The following is a 26,841-nucleotide window of genomic DNA, read 5'->3' as shown; positions in this document are numbered from 1 at the left end:
GGCCTGTCCTCGTGCTGGAACGAGGCACTGCGAGGAGGAAGCAGCTGCCGCTGATGGCTGCACACACTGCCGTCTGGTCTCTGCAATGTCACAGGTGTAGTCTTCAGATTTGCTTTGATGTAGCGAACCTAACACATGAAAGTAACTAGAAAGCTGTTTTCTCCCTTCCCCTTAAAAAGATGATCTTAGTACACTATGAAGCAATCACTTTTTAAACAATCCAACATAAAAATAGTCCGTTACACATTTTAATCAGACATAACTTCTCTTTTAACGAACACACAGGTTATTTGGTGAAGATTTTCCGTTGAAACACCCTGTAATTGGTGCAAGGTTCGCAGAATAATTTTGTCCTTATGAAATCAACATCTGCCAGTTCACACATACACACACATATGCACACATATGAAATATATATGAGAATTATATATCCTTATCAGTGACTGTTAACGAAGGAGGAAAAAGCGCATCTACCAAATGAGCTAACCAGACTAGTAGAGAAGTGCCGCCTCTTCAGTTTTGTTTTCGGAATGTCCAGGTCAATCGTGATGCCTTCTAATTTATTCCAAAGTCAAGTCTGAAGCAAGCGAAATTAGAAAGTGCAATCTCAATGCCTCCCTGAAAAAGTCCTTCCTTTTTAAGTCACTGCAGCTTCATATACAATGTTCACTACAGACAAGGATTACAGCCGCCGCCCCTCCTCTGCCCTGCAGCAAACCCTCCTCTCCCTGAGGAACCTGGACCTGCTTCCGAAACCGAGGATCTCCCAGCGCTCCGCTCCTTACCCCGAAGGGTCCTCTCTGCCTTGCTGGCTCAAGGTTTTATAGTTACTGTGACCTCCAAGAAAGCAGCAGGACAAATAATGCTTTACTCTGATGTCGCTACAAACTCAGCACACACACCAAGCAGCACAATGACCCTTTTTTGCAGCTTTAAACCACTTTGGTTGAGGAATGTTCTACCGTGAGCTCACCTTTCGGTACATCTGTGGAGTTATCAAATGGCACAGCACCGTGTAACTATTCCAAACCTAACACAATCCATTTCAAAAGGTGGTGACGTCACAGCGACACTCAAACTTGCTGATGGAAGGCAGCCATGCCACACAAACAGGAACTAATATCAACCCTATAGAAAGACCATCTTCCGGCCGGGCGAATATCAACCCTATAGAAAGACCATCTTCCGGCCGGGCGAATATCAACCCTATAGAAAGACCATCTTCCGGCCGGGCGAATATCAACCCTATAGAAAGACCATCTTCCGGCCGGGCGAATATCAACCCTATAGAAAGACCATCTTCCGGCCGGGTGAATATCAACCCTATAGAAAGACCATCTTCCGGCCAGGTGAATATCAACCCTATAGAAAGATCATCTTCTGGCCAGGCGTGGTGGCTCACGCCCGTAATCCCAGCACTTTGAGAGGCTGAGGCAGGTGGATCACCTGAGGTCAGAAGTTTGAGGCCATCCTGGCCAACATGGTGAAACCCTGTCTCTACCAAACATAGAAAAATTAGCCAGGCATGGTGGCAGGCACCTGTAGTCCCAGCTACTCGGGAGAATAAGGCAGGTGAATCACTCAAACCCAGGAGGTGGAGCTTGCAGTGAGGGGAGATCGTGCCACTGCACTGCAGCCTGGATGACAGAACGAGATTGTCTCAAAAAAAAAAAAAAAGAAAGAAAAAAAGAAAGCTCGTCTTCCTAACTCTGCAGGACCGGGTCAGCGGGTCAGTGTCCACACCGGCTTGAAGGCTCTGAACATATCTATCTCGCTATAGAAGTAAGCTAGGCGGCCGGGCGCGGTGGCTCAAGCCTGTAATCCTAGCACTTTGGGAGGCCGAGACAGGCGGATCACGAGGTCACAAGATCAAGACCATCCTGGCTAACACGGTGAAACCCCGTCTCTACTAAAAAAAATACAAAAAACTAGCCGGGCGAGGTGGCGGGCGCCTGTAGTCCCAGCTACTTGGGAGGCTGAGGCAGGAGAATGGTGTGAATCCGGGAGGCGGAGCTTGCAGTGAGCTGAGATCCGGCCACTGCACTCCAGCCTGGGCGACAGAGCAAGACTCTGTCTCAAAAAAAAAAAAAAGAAGGAAGCTAGGCTGACAGCACCCTGGACATTAGAAACAGGATGAGGATTAACAATTTGCCTCAAAAATCATTCACCTACAAAGTAGCTGACTGTATTTTCTTCATTTGAAGACAAACATGGAGTGGTTCCCACGGGACACCCAGCACACCAGACTGCTGCGGTGTGGAGCCTGCACCACTCTCTAGGCAGGGGTCTGACGCATCAGGAAGTACGAACAATGAGAGGACGAGTTTCGTCCAGATTTACCGAAAAAATGACTTTTTAGGGGCCGGGTGCAGTGGCCCATGCCTGTAATCCCAGCACTTCGGGAGGCTGAGGGCGGTGGATTACCTGAGGTCAGGAGTTCGAGACCAGCCTGGCCAATATGGTGAAACCCCATCTTTACTAACAACACAAAAATTAGGTGGGTGTGGTGGTGTGCGCCCATAATCCCAGCTACTCAGGAGGCTAAGGCAGGAAAATTGCTTGAACCCAGGAGGCAGAGGCTGTAGCGAGCCGAGATCACACCACTGCACACCTGCCTGGGTGACAGAGAGAGATTCCCTCTCAAAAAAATAAAAATAAAAATGAGTTTCTCAGATAAAGCGATGGTGGTAGAGCAGAAAGACACGCTAGCAGCCACTGAAGAGGAGCATCTGAGCACCCTTACAGGGCGTGGGTGCCGAGAGCAGAGCCTGCGGGAGGCCCGTGTCTGTTGCAGGCAGCGCATGTCGCTCTGAGCCCGCCTCTGCCGTGCTCACGGGGTTCCAAGGATTTCAAACAATGCACGAGTGCAAAGCGTGTACAGCTCAGGGTGTAGTAACATGTGCTCCAGGAATAGTGGCCCTCACACTGCCACGTGGGTTCTATAAGCTTAGGATTTTTAACAGTTTGTCCTATTCCTGTACAGACAGGCAGGCGGGGAGAACACAGCCCTTGAAAGCAGACGGACAACGCTGCTCCCGCTTCCGCCTGGCCACAAACTATCCAGTAACTGCGCACAGGTCACTCTCGGTTCTGGAGAACAGGTGCCTGGGCTCAGACTGGCTCCAACACCACTACCTGCGTGGCCTCAGGCAGCTCAGCTCTTCCACAGCTCCGCAAAGTGAGGTGCGTGGGGACGAATTCACACGGCAGGCCCAAGGCTGTGTCCTACCAGGGCCTGTGTGCAAGGCTGGCCCTTGACTGACATCTGAGAACTCGGATTCTGGGCGAGTTCCCAGCACCATTAACTCCTACAAGTGGCTCTGTGCCCGCAGTGCTTGTGCACCTGGCACAGACCGCACCAAGCCCACCCTCCTTCTGGACAAGTCGGAAATTTCCACACAGGCCAGGCAGGGGGAACCATGTGACCAGCCCTTAGCAAAAGCCGGGTGCTGAGTCTCCAGCGAGCTTGTTCTTACAGTCAGGTGTGTCCTGTGTGACTCCAGGGAGTGGCCCCTGGGGCGCCCTGCATGTGGCTCCTCTGAGCACCACCCACACACCCTCTCCCTTTGCTGATTCTGCTTTGTGCCGAGTACAGCCCTGTGCTGAGTCCTGTGAGATCTCCCAGCAGGTTATGCAACCGGGGGCTGGCCTTGGGGCACCCCCGCAAAGAATAATAGTAATACCTACTTCACAGGATTAGACTGGGGATCCCATGAGCGAAGAGGTTACAGGCTCAGTTCCCAGCAGCTATGTGTGACACGGGGCGGTAATACCTGTCTACCACGTCGGTTGCAGTAAACAATGAGATAATATATATAAAAATATTTTGTAAAGAGTGAAGAATTACACAAATAAAAAGTGGCATTATTACTCATAAATGGCAAGTATTTTTGAGTATATATCATTGCTAATAAATATCTGCTTGCTGAATACAGACACAAGCCAAATTCCAAACACACATTAGGTACCAACTGGATACAAGAAACTCTTGGTGTTTCCTTCCCCTTTATGGGAGAGAGATCTTTAAAATAAAAAACCTTGATAATATAATATTACTACTTTCTATTATCATCTGTTATGCAGTTCTACACATTATCTGACAAATTCTTAACGTAATCTGGTGAGAGAAAAATAATTTGAGGAGAAAGTATTTAGGGAGTGATGAAACACAGAAAAGTACTTGTGGTAAGGACCAGTATTGTATTTGACTTTTTAAAAAACCATTTTTACCCTGGAGCTAAAATACGAGGTTACACTGTTCTGCTTGATACAATACGGGCAGCTTACAAATGCTTCAGAGAAACCACATCCCCAGCAGCTGCAGAGCGTCAGGAGGAAACCCTCTGTCTCTGAGGCTTCGGGCACTTCTGCTCCGAGGGTGGCGGGAGTGGAGGTCGCTGCTGAAGGGTGGCGGTGTGGCCATGGCACAGGCAGCAAGGGACAGACGACGCCAGAGGCCCAGAAGGCTCATGACTGCCTGGCCTCGCGTCACTAAAAGCAGTTTTATTTCATCCTTGTCTTACTTTTCTAGTATGGCTTCCTCTACTCTCTTAAACTTCTTTAGTTCCACAACCAGTTCCCAGTATCTGAGATAGAGCCACATGAGTCTGCCATTCTGGCGTTTGTTGGTGTTCCAGACTTCACCACAGTATGTATCGTGCTGAAATATGTCGGTGAGACCGGCTGCCATCTCTAGGTCCGCAGCAACGGGGTCGACGGACGCTCGCACCAGTAAGCTCTTCTCTAGCTCCAGCCGCTTGCTGCGAGGAAGAAACAGACTGCAGTAGATGTTCTGTCTTTCCGTGAGAACAGCTTCAAACTCTTTCAGCAAAAGCCTGGCTCTCCTTTGCCAGTTTTCTTCCTTTTGCAGGCAGCTCAAATACGCATTTCTCAAAGGCTGCACCTGCCTTTTTTCTTGCATCACCTGGGCCCGTTCCTGTTCCAGAAGCTTCTTCTCTTCTACCAACTTGCGCCCCTGAGAGATAAGGGCTTCTCGATAACTAGCTGTTCTGTTCTGTTCCTTTTCGAGTTCCAAGGACAACTGAGCAACAGCACGCCGATTTTCTGAGATCATGGCATGGTACTTGGCTTCCAGATCCTGTTGAAAAGCAGTAGTTCTCTGACGGCAGGCTTCTCTCTCTTTTTCTATTTCTTTCTGGGATTCCCTAGACCAAATCCAACCTGACATGAATGGAGACAAATGCACAAAATGAAAAAGTTAGGGCTGAAGTTCTATAATTTTCACTTAAATCATAAGGCAGCTAAGGATAGCATTTCAATAAAAGCTTAAGACCTCAGCCGTACCAAGATCACTTCTGTACAAAAACGTGTCACAGGCCAGGTTCTTATCTTAAAATCAGGCAAGGGCTGGGTGACCAAACGATCCTAACCCTAACCCTTTCCGTCTTCTAATTGTTCGTTGCTAAGAAGATCTCCCACTGCTTTTTTCTCCTCTCAAACCCACCACCGTTTGCCTGCTCTGGCTCTAGTACAACTGGCAAAGTTTAAAATATCTGGGGTCGGCTTCAACTACCGTTGGCCGGGTTCTTATAAAAGTTGTATTTAGCTTTGCCTGGTGGCAACAAGTAAACAGCCTGAGTTTGAGACACTGCTTACATTCTGATAAGGACACATGAAAATAAAGTGGGTTAAAAAGTTTAGCCTCAAGACACAGTGGGCGGCCGGGCGCGGTGGCTCACGCCTGTAATCCCAGCACTTTGGGAGGCCGAGGTGGGCGGATCACAAGGTCAGGAGATCGAGACCACAGTGAAACCCCGTCTCTACTAAAAATACAAAAAATTAGCAGGGCGCGGTGGCGGGCGCCTGTAGTCCCAGCTACTCAGGAGGCTGAGGAAGGAGAATGGCGGGAACCCGGGAGGCGGAGCTTGCAGTGAGCCGAGATCGCGCCACTGCACTCCAGCCTGGGCAACAGCGTGAGACTCCGTCTCAAAAAAAAAAAAAAAAAAAGACACAGTGGGCTTCTTTCCTCAAACTGGAGACGGCCGGAATCTCACGAAAACGGGACGGGGACTGCTGGGAGGCTGGAGTGGGCATTGCCTGGCTCTGCCCCTCACACCAAGGAGCAGCAGGGCGGCCTGCGCTGCAGAGAAATCCAGTGCCTCTAACACCTGATGACCCACAGAGCCTGCCGGCCAGCGTGCACCTGGCTCCAGATGGAGTCACCGACTCTTTGACCATCCCACAAGTAAGAGTTGGGTGTGTTTCAACAATAAAAAAATGACCGTGCGATAACAGTTCCATCCACATTCCGAACTGATGCTATTGCTCAATAATTTCATACACGTTAGAGCAACTACTGCTAAGTCTGTTTTTCCAAATAGCGATGCGTTCTGCTTGGACATTCTAAAAGCAGCACGGAATTGAGTCCTCTGGAAAACAGGATTGTATGGCAAATTTTCAAAGCCCAAGGCCCCAAGCAGCAGTGTGGGTTCCCTCGTGCGCTTCTATCCTGCAACCCATCCCCCACTAACCACTCTCTGGAATCCCTCTTCCGTAGCCCCTTCTAGAACCACTGGAGTTTGCATCCACTTTCATGGTTCTCTTCCTCCTTTCGCTGCTTCCCCCAACCCAGGCGGCGTCCTTGGCATTCAATTCTTTTCTCCCAGGTCATTAATGGTCACCTTTTTCTCCTGGGTCATTAATGGCCTTTGTGGGAGCAATTCCATGACAGCAAGATTTCCGTTAGCCTGAAAGCCAGTCTCCCTTGGATTTGCTGTTGACACCTCACCGGGTAAGCACAAAACCAAACTCATCCTTCCTCAACCAAAAATAGCTGCTAGTCCTACTTCAGATGACAACTCAAACTCATGTCATCTTTATCTCCTCCCTTTGACAAGAGCTCACAGGCAGAGGCCTGACCAGGAAAGAAGCTGCTACAATGTCACTTGATAAGCACCGAGGGGTTTGCAAAGGTATGTGAGGAGAGAGAAGGGAAGGCTCGTCTGGTTTTGGTGAAGTCAAGGAAGGCTTCATAAAAAGGTGAATGAACAAAGTCTGGAAGGCTGAGCAGGAGCTGCAAGGAAGTTACCTGAAGTCAAACGAGCAGGGCAGACGAGAGCCTTGGAGAGCGAGAGGTTCCAGGAGCCAGATGTGCCTGGGGACGGGGCTTACGTCAAGGAGAAGCTGGCGCTGCCTTTGGAGAGTCACAGGTGCCAAATGAGAGGGGCCCCCAGGAGACCCGGAGAAGGAGCACGGGATGTGCTCTACAGCCATGAGGAGTCAAAGGAATTAACGTGACTTAAGAGCATCCAGGAGGTGTGGAGGGCTGGAGGTGGGGCTGGGAGAGGTGGGGCTGGGAGGGGTGGGGTCAAATCAAGAGGAGACAGGCAGCTGCTCCCTGATACAATCTGGGGGCGATCTCAGTCAAGTCACATCATTGACAAGTAAAACCACTGGAAAACTAACACAGACAATGATGCATACAGTTAATCATCAGACCCCACCACACAGGCTGTGGTTATTGGGAAGTTTGGGGCTGGATGGGGAGCCAGGCAGTGGAGGCTGCAGGCAGCTTTGCAGAGGAAAATGTGGCACGACAGGCTGGGCGTCAGGAAAACCTGAATTCCGAGTCTGACCCGACAGACGCCTCATGACTCTGGGCACATGCGACTTTTCAAAGCCTCAGTTTCAGGTGGGACTCCTGCTTCTGGGAAGACGGAGTAGACGTCCTCCCTATTCTTCTAAGAAAACTAAGAAGACACAGTAGACGTCCTCCCTATTCTTCTAATTGAACTAAAAATCCTGGACTTCATCGATAAAACAAGATGGCTCTGAAAGGCAGAGAGAAGGGAGACTGGCTGGGTCCCTGGGACCCCAGGAACAACATGGGGGCAAGTCCTCTAGATTTTCATTTTGCTTCATAGATCCCAGACTTGGAGCTGAAGACACAGGTAATTAGAAATCTCAACGGGTGCAGACAAAAAAAGAAACTCCAACAGAGCCTGCTATCTTGGCCCAAAGGACCATGATAGGGGCCTGGTAAGGGAGAAAACATTCCAACAGTAATCACTCTACATCAGCCAAGTAATACAGAAAAAACTGCGGCCCCCGCTCCCACCCAGCGGCAAACACAGGGTGGGCTCGGGGGGAGCCACGTGGGGAGCTGAGGCCTTCCCAGCCAGGGGCACCAGTAGAGGCCAGGGGGCTGGAACTCCCACCCTTTCCTCGGGGGCCCACGGGGGCCAGAGGCTGAGTGGGAGCCTGGACTTCTATCCCAACCTGGCGGTAAGGAGGCTGCGTGGCCCTTCCCCGGCCAGGGTGTTGTTCAAGAACGCCAGCTAAAACTGAAGGTTTAAATAAAAACCAGTGTTTCATCACGTAACACCCAAAATGCCCAGGTTCCAGCAGAAAATCACTCATAGTACCAAGGGTTAGGATGGGTCATGCTAAATGAACAAAGATGACCAACAGATGCCAATAGCCGGATGAGAGACGGCAGTATTATCTGACGAGGACTTCAGAGCAGCCGCCATGACAGAGAGTCAACGAAAACAAACAGAAGACATAAAGAAGAACCAAATGAAAATTCTAAAACTGAAAAACAGAACAACTGGGAGGAAAACTGGAATGATGCACTAGACATGGAGAAGCAAGAGCAGCGCGCCCCGGGCAGAGGCTCAGGACTCCCCCATGAACACAGGAGCAATCCTTTGCAGCCTAGCCACAAACATAATTCCACAATATGTAAAAGGAATTCTACAGCATGGCCACGGGGGGATCGCTCCAGAGACAAAAGGCTGGTTCAATATTCAAAAATCAATGTAATCTAACACATTACTGGCCGGGCGCTGTGCACTTTGGGAGGCCAAGGCGGGCGGATCACAAGGTCAGCAGATCGAGACTATCCTGGTTAACACGGTGAAACCCTGTCTCTATTAAAAATACAAAAAAATTAGCGAGGCGTGGTGGCGGGCGCCTGTAGTCCCAGCTGCTGGGTAGGCTGAGGCAGGAGAATGGCGTGAACCCGGGAGGTGGAGCTGGCAGTGAGCCGAGATTGCGCCACTGCACTCCAGCCTGGGTCACAGAGCGAGCCTCTGTCTCAAAACAAAACAAAACAAAACAAACAACTAACACGTTACTAAGCTGATGAAGAAAAATCACATGATCACATCAATTTATTTATTTATTTATTTATTTATTTATTTATTTGAGACGGAGTCTCACTCTGTCACCTAGGCTGGAGTGCAGTGGCCGGATCTCAGCTCACTGCAAGCTTCGCCTCCCGGGTTTACGCCATTCTCCTGCCTCAGCCTCCCGAGTAGCTGGGACTACAGGCGCCGCCACCTCGCCCGGCTAATTTTTTGTATTTTTTTAGTAGAGACAGGGTTTCACTGTGTTAGCCAGGATGGTCTCGATCTCCTGACCTCGTGATCCGCCCGTCTCGGCCTCCCAAAGTACTGGGATTACAGGCTTGAGCCACCGCGCCCGGCCGATCACATCAATTTAAACCAAAAAAAAGGACCAAATTCAACACCTATTCATGAAAAACAGGAATACAGGGGAGTTTCCTTGACTTCATAAACAGCATCCACAGACAACCTGCGGCTGACACTGTACTTAGCTGGGAGAGGCTGAGTGTGTTCTCTCTGGTCAGGGACCGTCCGACAGAGTCCCAGAAGTTCCAGCTACCGCCGGAAGGCAAGACAAGAAATCAAAGGCAAACAGGCTGGAAAGAAGAAATACAACTAAAGTCTTATCCCTTATAACAAAATTAACTCAAATGAGTAAGTGCTTAAATGTAAAATGTAAAACTAAAACTCTAGGGAGAAAAAACCTTCAGGACCTAGGGCAGAATTCCTAGACTTTCCACAAAGAGTAGAGTTCATAAAAGGAAACGATGAGAAGCTGCCCCTCATCAAAAGTACCACTTTGACACTGCAAACGCCCCTCTGAAGAGAATGAACAGACAGGCTACAGACTGGAAAAGGATACTTGCAAGCCACATATGCAACTAAGGACTAGAACCTAAGACATATTAACAACTCTCAAAACTCAACGTTAAAAACAAACAGTCTATTAGAAATTGGCTGAAAGACAAGAATACTCATTCCATCAGGATATACTGATGGCAATGAGCACGTGAGGAGGTGCTCGACGTTGCACACTTGAGCCACGATGAGAAAAGATGCTCAACACTGCACAGCAGAGCCATGACGAGACAGCACCACACACCCATCAGGATGGGCAGACAGGACAGCAGTGTGAGCACCAAATGCCAACCAGGAGGTGGAGAACCCGATCAGCTCTGCATTGCTGGTGAGAACCTAAAACGGTGCAGCCACTTGTGAAACATTTCAGCCCTTTCTTTTTTTTTTTTTTTTTTTTTTGAGACGGAGTCTCGCTGTGTCTCCCAGGCTGGAGTGCAGTGGTGTGATCTCGGCTCACTGCAAGCTCCGCCTCCCGGGTTCACGCCATTCTCCCGCCTCAGCCTCCCAAGTAGCTGAGACTACAGGCGCCCGCCACCACGCCCGGCTAGTTTTTTTTTTTTTTTTGTATTTTTAGTAGAGACGGGGTTTCACCATGTTAGCCAGGATAGTCTCGATCTCCTGACCTCGTGATCCACCCGCCTCGGCCTCCCAAAGTGCTGGGATTACAGGCTTGAGCCACCGCGCCCGGCCCAGCCCTTTCTTAAAAAACTAAACGTGCAACTTCCATAACACCCAGTAATTTCACTTCTGGCCCTTTATCCCAGAGAAATGAAAACTTACATTGACACAAAAACCTACACAAGAATGTTTATGAGAGCTTTATTCATAACAGCTGAAAACCGGAAAGGACCCAGATGTCTTTCAGTGGTTAAACACACTGTGGTATGTCCATGTCATCAAACACCACTCAGCAATGAAAATATCTATGAACTACTGATACAGCAACAATCTGCACGGACCTCAGGGGGTTACGCTGAATGAAAAAAGTCAACCCAAAAGGTTATATACCGTTTGATTCCATTTATATAACATTCTTGAAATGACGAAGTTCTGGAGATGAAGAACAGATCAGCAGTTGCTGGGGGCTGTGGAGGGAGGGCGGAACACAGGGCAGCACGAGGGGCCCGGGATTGGGGGATCTTGACGGCATCCTGGCAGATGTCTTGGCTGCGACACTGCACTGTCATGTTGCAGATGCTTCCATTGGGGAAAGCTGGGTAGAGGGTACATGGGCTCTCTGTATTACTGATGACAACTGCATGTGACTTACATCACCCCAAAATAAAATATTTAATTAAAAGAAACTGAGTTGGGCCCCGTGAACTCAACCAGTCCCTTTCAGCTCTAAGACCATGTGTTTTCTAGGTCAGGAGAGGAAACAGGAGGTACAGGAACGCTAGAGGGGAGAAAGCATGGAGAGATGGGAAAAGCACGGAGAGAGAGATGGGGAAAGGGGAATCAGGAAGACCGAGAGAAAAGAGGGGAAAGCAGAATGACAGAGGAGGTGTGAAGAGAGAGAAGCCCACTGGAGCGCTGAAATACTGAATAGTCTCCCAGGGGAGCTACTCAGGGTAAGAATTTCTCCAGGGACTGCTCTTTCAGGCAAGCACAGTTACACACATTTCTATGTTATGTTAAGTAAAAATCTAGTAAATGGCCTGGGCACAGTGGCTCACACCTGTAATCCCAGCACTTTGGGAGGCTGAGGCAGGCAAATCACGAGGTCAGGAGATAGAGACCATCCTGGCCAACATGGTGAAACCCTGTCTCTACTAAAAATACAAAAATTAGCCGGGCATGGTGGTGGGTGCCTGTAATCCCAGCTACTTAGGAGGCTGAGGCAGGAGAATCACTCGAACCGGGGAGTCAGAGGTTGCAGTGAGCCGAGATTGCGCCACTGCACTCCAGCCTGGCAACAGAGCAACACTCCGTCTCAAAAAAAAAAAAAAAAAAAAATCTAGTAAATGTAGTAAGTGATCAGGACTGGCTTCTCATCAATAAATCAATCAATGGCACTTATGAAGTATTCATACGTCTGCCTCTTCTTCTAGACTACACTCCTGTGTGCAACAGAACCTCAAACACATCATAACACACCTTTGGAGAATCCTTACAAGAATGCCAAGTTAACAATTATCTCTCACCACACTACCTCAGCAAAAAACCAAGAAGAAAAAATAAAATATTCTTCAACCCTTTTCAGGGACAGAAAGCATCATTTCAAAAGTCCAAGAAGGGGAGGTAAGAATTTCAAAAGTGAAAGTTACCATGAAAGGCTATAAAAGCTGGAGATGAGTCTGAAAAACAAATGGAAAATGAGTCACTTCAGGGCCTCTCCCAGCCTCAAAGCCAATTAATTATTACATTAGTAGGAGTAATTTTAAGCCTTCCAATCCACTCACCCTAGCCACAGGCAACAGTAGCCTCTCCAAGTGTTAAGTGTTTTTTTTCCCAAGCCTGCAGGCGAGTGAGCTTTTCACATGGCAGCCCCTTAGCATTGGATGTGGACCTGCCCTGTCTTTCACCAAGAAGCAAGCACTGTGCAGATCACTGAGTCATAAAAACCACCTGCTCTTACCAGCCTCCTCTTCCTCTACAGCAAAACTCCTGACCTGAGACATGGAAGCAGATAAAAAGCCTCTACATAAAATGTATCACTACAGCTAGAGGGCAGTTTTGCCTTTCTTCCATTCAATTACTCAGTCTCTCATGTTCCTAAATGCCAGCCCAGAACCATGGAACCTGAAGAAACACAAAACGCACTCCTCTGCATCAGTGAATTGATTGTGTGGTGGGGATATAAGTCTGCATGTGACTGACAGGTCCCCAACGTGATGCCAAGTCAATCTAAACTAGAGAGAATTTCTGGTCAGGCCAAGCAGAGATTTCCTGGATGAAGTCTCCGAAGATTGATTTCCTAAACATTAAACATCACTGGTTTTCCAAAACTGGTTTTTTTTGTTTTTTTTAAACCCTGTTACCCAGGCTGGAGGGCAAGTGGTGCCATCTCCACTCACTGCAGCCTCGACCTCCCAGCTCCACTGATATCCCCACCTCAGCCTCCTGAGGAGCTGGGACTACAGGTGTGCATGGCCTCAACTGGCTAATTTTTGTATTTTTGTAGAGATGGGGTTTTGCTGTGTGGCTCATACCGGTCATGCGATCTGCCTACCTGCGCCTCGCAGAGTGCTGGGATTACAGGTGTGAGCTACCACGCCCAGCCCACTGATTTGCTTTACACCCATTTTTTCCCTCATCAGTCCTTATGAAGGCACCTGAAACAAGGAACCGCCCCCCCTGAATTGAGAGCAGCAAAGCCTTGAGAGGGAACTTAGTTATTAAAACCCACCCCACACAAAATGCTTCTAAACGCCTTGGCTGACTTAATCCTTGCAATGTGCTGAGGTTAAGTATGATTATCCATCTCCTGTGAACAGGAAAACTGAGGCTCAGAGGTTAAGTGATTGGCCCACGGTTCACTGCATGGGATAAAACTCCGCTGTCCCTGACAGGTCCCAAAGTCACGGCCTTCAGGCTCCCACATCATGCTGCCTCCCTCACCGGGGCTCCACACTCTCAGCCTAGAAAACATGAATTTTAAGAAAACCATGACTTACGAAAAGCAGCCAGTCCCAGCATTGGAACCAACAGGGCATAATTCCATCTGCTTCCATCACCACCATCCGCCCTGGAATTAGGCCGGATATTCCAGTTTGGGGGATCATTGAGGTTATTCATGGAGATATACCTTGAAGTAAAGAATAAAAACGTTAACTAGTTTTATTCAAGAAATGTTCTTCAGTTTTAACTATGTGTGCACAGCATTGAGGCCCTATGGGATTCAAAGAAGGAAAAAACAAGACCAGGGTCGGGCGTGGTGGCACACACCTGTAGTCCCAGCTACTCGGGAGGCTGAGGCAGGAGAATCGCTTGAACCCGGGAGGTGGAGGTTGCAGTGAGCCAAGGTCACACCACTGCACTCCAGCCTGGCGACAGAACGAGACTCCGTCTCAAAAACAAACAAACAAACAAAAAAACCAAGAACTTAGAGGAAAGTGACTCACAATCTGGTTGGGGAAAGTGGAGAAAACAGACATGTCTTAAGCATCTGAAGTGCAGGTAGAATCAGGTAAGTTCTCTAGTACAAATACGTTTAAATGTATGGCTGCTGCGATGGTTAATTTTGTATGTCAACTTGACGTACCACGAGGTGCGCAGATACATGGTTAGGCATTATTTCTGGGTGTGTCTCTAAGGGAGTTTTTGGATGAGATTAGCATTTGAACCTTTAAACCAATTTCTTACATCTCTCCCCTCTATTGGTTGTTTCTCTGGAGAACCTCATACAGTTGTATCAAAGATACAGAATCAATTTGAAAGAAGTGGGCTCACACCAGACACTTCCTATGAGCTAGGGTTTGAAGAGTGAGCAGCATTCTGACAGGCAGAGAAAGAAGGAAAGGGTCTTCTCATCAGGAGGAAGACTGTGAGGAAGGCAGGGAGGGGTGATGTGGTGGGGAAGGTGCAAACAGTGCTAGAAGCTTCTCAGGCCTCCTGGTGTGGTGGTGATGAATGTAGAGATGACAGAGCTCTCTGCCTCAGGCTCAGCATGCACCCTCTATAGCAAGGCTGGGGGGCTAACGTTAATAAGAATTTACTAATTTACTGAGTACCTACACGAGGTTGCACGTTTTCACAAAGTAGAGTCACTTTAAATTTGTTTACATGTGACCTCCGCAAATACACACGATTATAAAATAGTCAAGGGATGTATAATAAACAAGAAATCCAATCCAATTTCTGAAAACTTTTCATGGGATTTTCAACAAATATTTAACATCTAAAGATAGAAAATTATGATAAGCAATAAAGATATGACAAAAATATGTCTCAGAGCTTAATACTAACGGGTTTGTGGTAATTATAGAATTAAAAAATTAAGGCCAGGCGCGGTGGCTCACGCCTGTAATCGCAGTACTTTGGGAGGCTGAGGCAGGTGGATCACCTGAGGTCAGGAGTTTGAAATCAGCCTGGCCAATATGGTGAAATACATATTTCACTCTACTAAAAATACAAAAATTAGCTGGGCCTGGTGGCGGTGGCCTGTAGTCCCAGCTACTTGGGAGGCTGAGGCGGGAGAATCTCTCTTTTTTTTTTTTTAGACAGTCTTGCTCTGTTGCCCAGGCTGGAGGGCAGTGGCGTGATCTTGGCTGTCCGCGGGAAAATCTCTTGAACCCTGGAGGCGGAGGTTGCAGTGAGCTGAGATCGCACCATTGCACTCCAGCCTGGGCAACAAGAGCGAAACTCCATTTCAGACAAAACAAAACAAAATTAGATAGATAACTCACCCAGCACCAAAACTGCATAACTAAAAAAAAAGTCTAGGAGGTACTATGTCCATTCCCTGCAAGCCAATAAAGGCCACGTCTGGGGCATACATCCAAGAAAATAATCCTAAAGATGAAGTTACGGTCACAAATATGTTCTGTACGGTGTTATTTATTAAGAGTAAAAATGGGAAACAACCCAAATATCAATAAAATGGGACTGAACCATTGCAAATTTACTAAAATAACTCAACATTGTTAAACATCTCACATACAAGAAAGATTTTAATAATTTAAAGTGAAAAGACAGGAAACAAAATTGCTAATGATTATTGGTTTATTTTTCATGCCACTTCATTCCACAAAAAGATTTCAGATATCTTACAAAAAGACACACTAGAAATATTAAAATACTCTCTGAACCTTAAGCAAAATCAGGGTAAGCTAGCAGAAAGGCGTATAAGCCAAAGGGATCTACGCATCTTTAAAAGCTGACCACAGCCCTGCGCGGTGGCTCCGCCCCTAATCCCCGCACTTGGGGAGGCCGAGGAGGGAGGATCGCTTGAGGCCAAGAGTTCGAGACCAGCCCGGGCAACACAGCAAGATCCCGCCACTGCAAAAAATTTAAAAATTAGCCGGAAGCCAGAAGCTAGGGACATGGCTGAGGATCGCTCCCGCCCCTCGGAGGCCGGAGACCGAGGGTCACTCCCGCTCAGTAGAGGCCAGAGGCCCCGGGTCGCTCCCGCCCACCTCCGCGGACGAGCGCAGCCCCTCCGACCCCATTCCCTGCGGTCTGGACGTTCAGGCCCCCTCTGTCTGGGCGATTCCGCAGAACCACGCATGGCGTTTTAAAAATGTTAGTGCCCGGCCGGGCGCGGTGGCTCAAGCCTGTAATCCCAGCACTTTGGGAGGCCCAGGCGGGCGGATCACAAGGTCAGGAGATCGAGACCACAGTGAAACCCCGTCTCTACTAAAAAAATACAAAAAATTAGCCGGGCGCGGTGGCGGCGCCTGTAGTCCCAGCTACTCAGGAGGCTGAGGCAGGAGAATGGCGGGAACCCGGGAGGCGGAGCTTGCAGTGAGCCGAGATCGCGCCACTGCACTCCAGCCTGGGCAACAGCGTGAGACTCCGTCTCAAAAAAAAAAATAAATAAATAAAAATAAAAATAAAAATGTTAGTGCCCAACACCTCCCCGAAATAGGGCCCGCTCAACACCTCCCCGAAATAGGGCCCGCTCTACCTCGGTCGGGGAGCCCAGGACCTCCGCGTCCCCCTCAACGCCTCCGTCCGCGGGTCCGCTTTGCGCAGGCGCGGCGCCCCCACTCAGCCCCCGCCCGGGCGTGACGTAGTGCGCAGGCGCGATGTCCCCCACTATCGCCCCGCTCGACCCCGGCGTGGTGCGCAGGCGCAGTCTGCGCAGGGACTGGCGGGACTGCGTGGCGGCGTCAACAGTCATGTCGGGGGTCCGGAGACTGTCGCGGCTGCTGAGCACTCGGCGCCTGGCGCTGGCCAAGGCGGTCAGTCCGTACCGCGGACCGGGGCGGGACAGGCGGGGGCCGAGGCGGCGGTAGGAGCGGGACGGTCCCCAGCGGGTGCGAGCGGAGCGGGCGCCGGGTCCCCGCGCCCCCGGTCCGGGGATCGGGAAGGGTCTGGGAGAGCCCTGGGCCGGTGCGAGGGGGAGCCGCGGGGCGCACTCGGGGAACCGGGGAGCTCGGTCCTTAGCAGGTAGTCCGCGTCCCGGTGAAGGTCACGACCCCGCGGGCTTGCTGGTCGTCCGCTCTGCCGCCTTGGTCCGGGCCTGGGTCCGGGAACCCCGCGGGCTGAGGTGGCCCCTCGCCTCAGTGCCTGGCGGGTAGACTCGGGGAGGAGTCGTGTCTGCCCAAGGTCACTCGGGCGGATAGCGGCCGGTGGCCGCCCTCTGTGCGGGTTGTCCCGAGGGGCCGCCCGCAGCCCGTGGGTGTGGCGGGCGGGGCGGGTGAAACCGCCCGGGTGGGTGCGAGGAGTGGCCGGGCTCGGCCAGTGGGCGGCCGGTGGGAAGAGCTGCGCGCCCGAGCTTGGGCTTGCAGTTCCGCTTTCCAGAAAAGCGCAAATCTGTGCGTGTCCACTTCGCGACCTTGTAAGTTAAGGGTGTCAACTTTGGGTCGTGTTTGGTGGCCCTTGTGCCACTGAAAATGTGTCAGTGTTTACAAGCAGCTGTGCCAGTTTTTAAAAATCAGACGGAGAGCTCAGTGCACTGACCGGGCGAGGACGCGGGACCGGTGCTTGCCTGTGCGCTGAGTGCCTCGAGGGCCGGGCTCGGCTTAGTCCAGGATGACGGTCAGGGTTATACTTCCCTGAGCCCTCGCTCTCTGAGTTTGTCTGAATGTGCCCTCCACGATTGCATCTTCAGAATCGGCCTTCTAGGGTTTTAGTTCATCGAGCTGAATTGGATAGGTTTCGTTGCTTGGTTCTTTTGAATGAACTTACCCACCCACCTCCTTAATTATGAAGTAATTTTAAATTGCAGAGTAAAAATGTCAGTAGGAACCAAGGCATTCAGCAATATTGATTTGAATTATGTCTATAAATGTGCAGTTTTCTCCTTTTTGAAATAGTTATTAAAAACCTCGTTGAATTAAATGTGAAGATTAGTCATACAGCCATCCTGTCACATCAGAAAGCATGTAAACGTTCTAGTGCGTTGCTGTGATTGGTGCTGACTGAGCAGAGATCCCTGCCGCATCTTGGGCTTTTAAGAGCTGCTAGGAGGGCGTTGACAAGCCAGAAGTAAAGCCCATGGTCAGTGGGGCTTTTTAGGGGAAATGTTAGCTTTTGATTGGAGAAAAGCTAGGGCTGGTGCCTTTGTCCTTAACCCAGATGGTGCCCAGTGTTCCTCCTGCAGCCTCAGGCCCCGCCAGCGGCGGAGGCACCTCGGACAAGATGGCAAGATAGCGAAATTTAACCAAAATTTAGTCTTGGGTTTTGTAAAAGTCTTTTTATCTATGAACTTAGCTTTTCCTACAGAAATTCTGCCTGCCAACTGATGATAGCCAACTGAGAAATGTGTTTGGAAAACAGATGCTGAGGATAATTTCAGTAAAGTCCAGAGAGAATTTTTTAATCTTATTTTGGCCAGTTCTGTGGTGTTTTTGATCATTCTATATTTACAGCTGATTTCAAGTGACGAACTTTTCAGACTTATTTTGCTTTTGGTTTCTTTTTATGTCCCGGTGCACTGGCACAGCTTCCAAACTGTTCGAAAGCAATGTAATCAGAGGAAAAGTAAAACCAAGAAACTTAAATAGTTACTGGGTTAACTGCTTACTTCAGGTGAAGTTTTTCAAATCCCTTAATATGAATATCCAGTATATGGGTTCTAGGACAAATTGATTTCTTTGAATGGATTGTTCTGAATGCGTTTAATGGTGTTCTAGAAATACATTATTTAGGCCATTATAGTAGTAAATATTTGCTTTGCTTCTTGGGATAATTGTAACAACAGTGGCATTCCATTCTGCATTCTTCATGATGTTTTTGCTGATTTATTTGAAAAATTGTGGCTTGGTTTTGATATGAAACCTGGATATTAATATTAGTTGGGAGTCTCAGAGATTTTTCCCAAGGGTCTTTAGATGGGGGCCAAGTCCAGGATCCAGAGCCAGCTGACCTACTTGAATCCTCTCTGAGGTTCCGTCTTTCCGTGGGGTTAGTGGGGTTTCTGTGGGTAATGTTTGAAACCTTTGGTGGTGCTCTTGTGAACCAGGGCTCACAGCCTGTGCACAGTAACCATGTGTGAACTGTATTTTTTTTTTTTCTCGAGAGGGATTCTCACTCTGTGGCCCAGGCTGGAGTGCAGTGGCACTATCTTGGCTCACTGCAAGCTCTGCCTCCCGGGTTCACGCCATTCTCCTGCCTCAGCCTCCCCGGTAGCTGGAACTACTGCCATCACGCCCGGCTGATTTTTTTTGTATTTTTAGTAGAGATGGGATTTCACTGTGTTAGCCAGGATGGTCTCACGATCTCCTGACGTCGTGATCTGCCCGCCTCAACCTCCCAAAGGGCTGGGATTACAGGTGTGAGCCACTGTACCTGGCCTAACTGTATTTTAAGTATCCGTTTTTAAAATAATAAACACTGAAGTTCTAGTGAGAATAATTACACGTAGTTGTAAAAGAATCAGTGAGTATACCACCGCCCCCAGTTCATTTTCCTTGAAAGCAATTCCTGTTTCTGATACCGACTCCTGGTGTTTGCAAGACCTCTGTTTCTTTAGCGGATGTGCAGGTTGTGCAGGTGCATTTTTATCAGTTTTAGACTTCTTGCCTGGAGAGGGGATTTAGTTCACTTAAACTACCATACTTCCGCTTCTTCCTCATACGGTCATGCGTGTTTAGGTTCTTCGCTGGCTGCTTTTGTGATTGTGTGGGTTGTACATGCAGATTAGTTTCTTGCTCATGATTTATAGTTGCATTTGATTAGATGAGGACCCCTCACTTTGCTAGATTTCGGAATTAATGTCTCTGCACTTCTTTTCCCCCTCCAGCTCCTAATTCAGTTGTCTGAAATTCCATATTGTTAAGCAAGGTCTAATATTCCTTTTATATATTCCCCATTTTTTTCTTAGAGGAAATGTTTGATAGTTTCTCCTAAAAAAATTAATAATTGGCACACAAGACTAGTCTTGTGTCAAAACTAGTTTTCAGTTTTATCTAAAGACTGAAATTGGCTTAAAGTTGGGCTTTCACATTCAAAACTCTGCCCCAGATTAGATTTAGACACAGAGGGTGAGTGTCCTTGTCCCCAAGGGGATGGCGTGATAATTTGTTCACGGTTGTGTTATGGGAGCTGCCCCTTCTAAGCTGGCTCTGTGTGTGTGGCCGGGGCGGGCAGTGGGCATTCCATGTCAGCATCCTAGAAAGAACAAATAAACTTTAGTGATTTCACTGTTTCTACTTACAGTTGGTGTAATACACTGTTGTTATTGGTGCTGTTACCTGTGTTAATAGGGCAGTTTACAAAAGTTTCAAGAAAGTTTGTATTAAAATTATTTCAAAGACTTCTTTCTTAAAATATGATTTTACTTTGTCAAAAATTATACTAAGGTGGAAGAATATTTGTTCTTTCTCATTCATTTTCTGAAAAAACAAAAAACTGAATTAGCTTATGTCAATAAAAACAGACTAGAAATTGGAGAAATGGAGAATAATTTTTTATTCCACATAATAAGTAATTTCTGAATTGCAAATATTTCTAAATACTTGAAGACATCCCTCACATCCCCTCTTCTGATTGCTGAGTGTATTATTTCCTAAAGCTTTTTTTTTTTTTCTTTTCTCTCTCTTTTTTTTTTTTTTTGGAGACATTGTCTCGCTCTGTTGCCCAGGCTGGAGTGCAGTGGCAGAGTCTAGGCTCACTGCAACCTCTGCCTCCTGTGTTCAAGCGATTCTCCTGCCTCAGCCTCCCAAGTAGCTGGGATTACAGGTGCCCACCACCATGCCCGGCTAATTTTTAGTAGAGACAGGGTTTCGCCATGTTGGCCAGACTGGTCTTGAACTCCTGACTTCAAGTGTTCCACCCACCTTGGCCTCCCAAAATGCTGGGATTACAGGCAGGAGCCACCGTGCCCAGCCCCTAAAACTATTCTTTATGATATTTCTGAGACTATTCAGTGGTCTCTAAAATGCAGCTAGCAGAATGGAAAATGTATCCTCTAAATGACTGGCCAACCTTAGCATATGGACAGTGTTACCTCTCACACACAGCCGCTAAAAACTAAACACGGCAGGGCGCGGTGGCTCAAGCCTGTAATCCCAGCACTTTGGGAGGCCGAGGCAGGCGGATCACGAGGTCAGGAGATCGAGACCATCCTGGCTAACACGGTGAAACCCCGTCTCTACTAAAAATACAAAAAGAAATTAGCCCGGCGTGGTGGCGGGCGCCTGTAGTCCCAGCTACTCCGGAGGCTGAGGCAGGAGAATGGCGTGAACCCGGGAGGCGGAGCTTGCAGTGAGCCGAGATCGCGCCACTGCACTCCAGTCTGGGCGACAGAGCGAGACTCCGTCTCAAAAAAAAAAAAAAAAAAAACTAAACACTAAAACCAGTTTTCTTGGGTAAAGGTTTCTAAGACGGAAAATTTAGGCAGCAAGATGTGTCAAATTGTAGACGTTGACCAGGAAAAAGCCAGGAGCAGCCAGGCAGGGGAGAGTGTGCATCCAGCATCCTCCTGTGTGATGAAGGGATGACACCTCCTCCCTCTGGGCTGTCAGCTTTTACTGCTCCAGAATACAGATCTCCTGATTCAGTGTCCAGTGCCTTTTGAACTGACCACAAGCCCTCATGGATGACTGGAACTGTAATGTGGAAAGGGCTATGCTGGAGCCAGTTAAAATGCTTCATTACTTGCAAAATACCACATACAGTAATACGATATAGATGTCTTCCCTTCTCCACTAAGTAGATAAATAAGACTTTACAGAGGAAGTGTGCCTTTTTCATGTGGCATCTGAGTCCGTGAGTGTCCTGTTTGGAAACAGGCTTCATCCTGGTTTTCTGGAGTGCCGAGTCGGGGCGGAAAGGAGGACCGGGGGCTCCGTCCTTCCTCGCCCCTTGGGCTGCCCTTCAGGGTTAAGTGGAGAGTCCCAGCTGAGCTCCCTGGATGCACAGTTTGCAAGGGGAAGTTTAAATTACTGTCCCCCATAGCATCTGTTCCTTCAGGACACTAACCCTCTGCATCTGTGTCTTCTGTGTCACCAGTGGCCAGCAGTGTTGCAAACAGGAACCCGAGGTTTTCACTTCACTGTTGATGGGAACAAGAGGGCATCTGCTAAAGTTTCAGATTCCGTAAGTTCATGCTTTTTGTTCCATTATAAATGATTTTTTTTGGCTTGGGGGTAAGGATCTGTACCAGTTTCTTTTCATATGAGTCATAGACAGAAGAGAAAAATTTCTCATAGGTGTCCAATGCATGCTGAAATTATTTTCAGTGTAGTAATACTTAATTGCAAGTACAAACACAAACATAGATGTTAACATTTTTACTTATATCTCTTATGTATCTATAAACTAGATCTAAATTTAGATCAAGTAAAGCAATAAAATAAAATGAACAGTATCTGCTGTGATAGATGATAAAATTCCTACTGAAATGAGGACTGTGGGCCACTCAGGTGTGGGTTCCTTGGTATTTGGCGTGCCTGTTCTCTCTGTTGGAAAACTGAAACTTGCTGAGACATTCTTTTCTCGTAAGCTCACGATAGCGACTGAATACTCCTTGGCACCTTCTCAGGCATAAGCAGAGGCGCGGCCCTGAAGTAGAGTTGTGGTCCTCAGTCTGATCCCATGGGACAGACCCTCTACCATTCATAGAATCTGATTGTCAGTCCCTTCTCCACGGGCGAATGTGCCCACTTCTCCCCGCACTGTTCAGGGCTCAGCCCCAGGACAGGATGGAGGCCCTGTGTGCCTAGCAGTTGGTCCTTTTGTCTTTGTCAAGCTCCTTCACTGTAACAAGAGTCTTCGTGGTTGGCATAGTGGAGCACGTGATTGACAGGTGCGTTTTTCTTTTCCAGATTTCTGCTCAGTATCCAGTAGTGGATCATGAATTTGATGCAGTGGTGGTAGGCGCTGGAGGGGCAGGCTTGCGAGCTGCATTTGGCCTTTCTGAGGCAGGGTTTAATACAGCATGTGTTACAAAGCTGTTTCCTACCAGGTCACACACTGTTGCGGCACAGGTAAGAGAAAGGTGCCCCACCGTGCTCCCACTCTGTGCAGGTCCCGCACAGCCTTGCGCTTTCTACCTGGGCAGCCTCCTGCCTCCTCCCCATGCTCCAGCCACATGGCCTCTTGCTGTGCCTTGCTCACTCAGCTCACCCTCTCAGCGGTCTTTCCCTGGAGCCTCTTCCCTGGAGACTTGGAAGGGCTGGAGCCTTGTTGTCACTCCTAGTTGGGACTCCAGTCACACTTGGGTTTTCTTTGACCTTCTCGCCTACTACCCTCCCCACCCACCCCCACCGCCCCAACACCTTAAGAAAAGGAGATCATCTAAAGAGGAGGAATCAGAATTTAGGGTGGGGAAGGAAAGGGCAAGGATTTTATTTGTCCCTGTGCTGCTGTCCTCTGGAACTCTCTGAGGAGTAAGACGGTGGTGGGCACACACAGCCAAAGGAAGCAGGGGTACAGGGGAGTGCGACTCTGAGTGTGGAGCTTATTACTTGGCAGGAAGTACTTCTGGTCTTTAACACATGCCCGCAAATGCCATTGGGAAGATTTGTTAATAACATTATCTGGAAAGATTTGTTGAGTACCTTTTCTGTGCCAGATATGTTAGGTAATAAGCATATTACAGGTAGCCTTTCACTCACTGCTCCAGTCAGCCCTTCCTGGAGTTCCCTCTGTCTCCACCACACAGATGAGGAGACTGAGGCTAAGGGATTGAATCACCGGGCGAGTCAGGGGAGGGTTGTGACCCAGAATCTGTGGGGCCTCGCTGCTCCTCTGCTGAGGTCAGCCCTCACTGGGAGTCACCGTGTGAGGAGTTGGCTTTCTCTGAATCCCCCAGTGGGTGGATTTGGGCCTGGAAGACAAAGCTGGGGCTCCTGTTTGTGGCTTGTAAGGAGTGGTTGGTGTTTCCAGGGAGGAATCAATGCTGCTCTGGGGAACATGGAGGAGGACAACTGGAGGTGGCATTTCTACGACACCGTGAAGGGCTCCGACTGGCTGGGGGACCAGGATGCCATCCACTACATGACAGAGCAGGCTCCCGCCGCCGTGGTCGAGGTGATGGGCGGGGGGCTCTGGGCGCCCTCATGGTCTGTTTCTAGTCAAAAAGAGTCCTGGAAAGCATGTAAGCAATTGAGGCAGATGTGGCCGGCCGAAAGAATGGTGATGAGCAAAGCTCACAAGAGGAGTCTTTTTCCATCACGAACTGTGCATTACACGTAACAAGAAGACTTCTCTTTGATGAAGTGTTGACATTTTCATAAAATAGGTTACTTTGGGTTTGCAGATTTGTGTTAAAGTTGTTCAGTGTAGATGAGCTATGAATATCTTGACTCCTTTAAGGTAATAAGGTTTTTGTTTGTTTTTATCTTTCACAGCTGGAAAATTACGGCATGCCGTTTAGCAGAACTGAAGATGGGAAGATTTATCAGCGTGCATTTGGTGGACAGAGCCTCAAGTTTGGAAAGGGCGGGCAGGCCCATCGGTGCTGCTGTGTGGCTGATCGGACCGGCCACTCACTATTGCACACCTTATATGGAAGGGTAAGGCTGCCCCCGGTCCAGCTGAGACAGGACATGTAGTGCTGGGGCTTATGGTGACAGTGGGGAATGGGTTAACGTGCCCAGTGAGTCCGCCAGAGATTATGTAAAAAGCAACAGAGAACAACGGTGTAGGACACATGCAGCGACTGTTGATGTGAAAGGACCAGGCATGTGCTGTAAGAAGCTGTCCCTAAGGCAATATGTTATTTCTTGTATCTATTTTGGAAAGTTGAATTGATAATCTTATATACCAGATTTTTAACTTGGGGTATGTGACACTCAACATGTCAGAACCGAGCAAGCAGGCCAGGCACAGAGGAGGCCAAGGAGGAGGATCACTTGAGACCAGAAGTTTGAGACCAGCCTGGACAACATAGCGAGACCCTGTCTCTACAAAAAGTTTAAAAATTAGCTGGGCATGGTGGTACATGCTTGTAATCCCAGTTAGGAGGCTGAGGTGGGAGGATCACTTGAGACCAGGAGGTTGAGGCTACAATGAGCCATGTTCATAGCACTGCACTCCAGCCTGGGCAACAGGAGACCCTGTCTCAAAAAAAAAGAATAGGCTGGGCACGGTGGCTCATGCCGTAATCCCAGCACTTTGGGAGGCCGAGGCAGGCGGATCACAAGGTCAGGAGTTTGAGACCATCTTGCCTAACACTGAAACCCCGTCTGTACTAAAAATACAAAAAAATTAGCCGGGCGTGGTGGCGGGCGCCTATAGTCCCAGCTACTTGGGAGGCTTAGGCAGGAGAATGGCTGAGGCAGGAGAATGGCGTGAACCTGGGAGTCGGAGCTTGCAGTGAGCTGAGATCACGCCACTGCACTCCAGCCTGGACGACAGAGTGAGACTACGTCTCAAAAAAAAAGAAAAAGAAAAAAAGCATTTTAAGGCTCTTTTACCACCTCTGAGTTCCTGAATGGATTGGTTTTGTTTGTTTGTTTTGTTTTGTTTTGCTTTGCTTTGTTTTTGAGACGGACTCTCTCACTCTGTCACCAGGCTGGAGTGCAGTAGTGCAATCTCTGCTCACTGCAACCTCCACCTCCCGGGTTCAAGTGATTCTCCTGCCTCAGCCTCCTGAGTAGCTGGGACTAAAAGTGCACGCCACCATGCCTGGCTAATTTTTTGTATTTTAGTAGAGACAGGGTTTCCCATGTTGCCCAGGCTGGTCCCGAACTCCTGAGCTCAGGCAGTCTACCCGCCTCGGCCTCCCAAAGTGCGAGGATTAGAGGTGTGAGCCACCACACCCAGCCATGGATTGTTTTAATTGTTATCACTGGACAAAGACTTGAGGTGACAATAGTTACTGGGTAATCAAGATCAACTTTGGCATGGCCAAATAATATTCTGAACAGTATTGATTCAGAGTATTCAGTATTCTGAACTTTGTTGTTTTCTGATGAATAGGGACAGACCATTAATTTGCAAGTTGTTAGAACACCAGTGCCTTCTCTGTGGCTGAGTGCATGGACGAGTGTGTGGTGGGAGGAGAAAGCAGCTCCGTCCGGAGCAGGAGCTGTCATGTGGGGAGCTGGCCCAGGCTTACGAGGGCAACTTGCACTGGCTGAGGGAACAGCAGGTCCAGGCGGGCAGCGCTGTCCAGTGCCTACCTTTCTGCAGTGCTGGAATCTGCTTGTCTGCAACCGTCCGCGTTGGGAGCTGCCAGCCACATGTGGCTGTTGCTAATGTGGCAGGTGTAGCTGAAGAGCTGAACATTTGATTTATTTTAATTAATTTAGTGGTTGTGTGTTGCCAGCAGCTCCCACCTGGGCTGTGACCCCATGGTCTGTGGACCTCACTCTGGCACCAAACTCTGAGCGGAGCTGCCTGTGGCCACCAGACAGTGTGGAGTGCCTCTTCGGGTTGTGTAGAAATAGGAAACGTGTCACCAAAGTAGGAGCTGTTGCTGCTGCGTTCTCTAGCGCACCTGCCTTGTCTGTGCTGCGCGGTGTGGAACGCCTCTCGGGCGCTGACAGCGTCCTTGACTCTGTTGCTGATCTCCTTGGATTTACCTGGTCCATTTGGATCAGGTTCTTTCACCTATTCACACGAGCAAATACCACCTTAAAACCTTAAAGTTTGGCTTAACACTTCCTGCCCTTTTTTTTCCTTTCTTTTAGTCTCTGCGATACGATACCAGCTATTTTGTGGAGTATTTTGCCTTGGATCTCCTGATGGAGGACGGGGAGTGCCGTGGTGTCATCGCACTGTGCATAGAGGACGGGTCCATCCATCGCATACGAGCAAAGAACACTGTTGTTGCCACAGGGTAGGACTCTAATTTCTACTTTATTTCATTTATAAAAATGAATAACTTTCATTTAGA

At 48.7% G+C, this 26,841-nt stretch overlaps 2 protein-coding genes across 2 annotated transcripts in view; one reads left to right on the top strand and one right to left on the bottom strand.

The window, feature by feature from the left end:
* Positions 1-4,180: 4,180 nt before the first annotated feature.
* Positions 4,181-16,636, bottom strand: LOC105464560 (coiled-coil domain containing 127). Its single transcript, XM_071099172.1, has 3 exons — positions 16,516-16,636; positions 13,565-13,695; positions 4,181-5,181 (listed from the first exon to the last, which is right to left on the bottom strand). Exons 2-3 carry the CDS (start codon positions 13,683-13,685, stop codon positions 4,520-4,522), a joined length of 783 nt encoding a protein of 260 aa, XP_070955273.1. The 5' UTR covers positions 13,686-13,695; positions 16,516-16,636; the 3' UTR covers positions 4,181-4,519.
* A 2-nt stretch (positions 16,637-16,638) lies between these two features.
* The window catches only part of LOC105468985 (succinate dehydrogenase complex flavoprotein subunit A), a 32,563-nt gene continuing 22,360 nt past the window's right edge, over positions 16,639-26,841 (top strand). The window contains exons 1-6 of the mRNA XM_071099171.1: positions 16,639-16,792; positions 22,008-22,094; positions 22,823-22,984; positions 23,886-24,029; positions 24,350-24,514; positions 26,636-26,784. Coding sequence (XP_070955272.1) covers positions 16,730-16,792; positions 22,008-22,094; positions 22,823-22,984; positions 23,886-24,029; positions 24,350-24,514; positions 26,636-26,784 — 770 coding nt within the window. The 5' untranslated portion in view covers positions 16,639-16,729. The remainder of the gene's footprint in view (positions 16,793-22,007; positions 22,095-22,822; positions 22,985-23,885; positions 24,030-24,349; positions 24,515-26,635; positions 26,785-26,841) is intronic.

This window comes from Macaca nemestrina, chromosome 6 (genome assembly GCF_043159975.1).
Source record: "Macaca nemestrina isolate mMacNem1 chromosome 6, mMacNem.hap1, whole genome shotgun sequence".
Lineage (NCBI taxonomy): Eukaryota > Metazoa > Chordata > Mammalia > Primates > Cercopithecidae > Macaca > Macaca nemestrina.
This window is presented reverse-complemented; position numbering and strand designations above follow the sequence as displayed.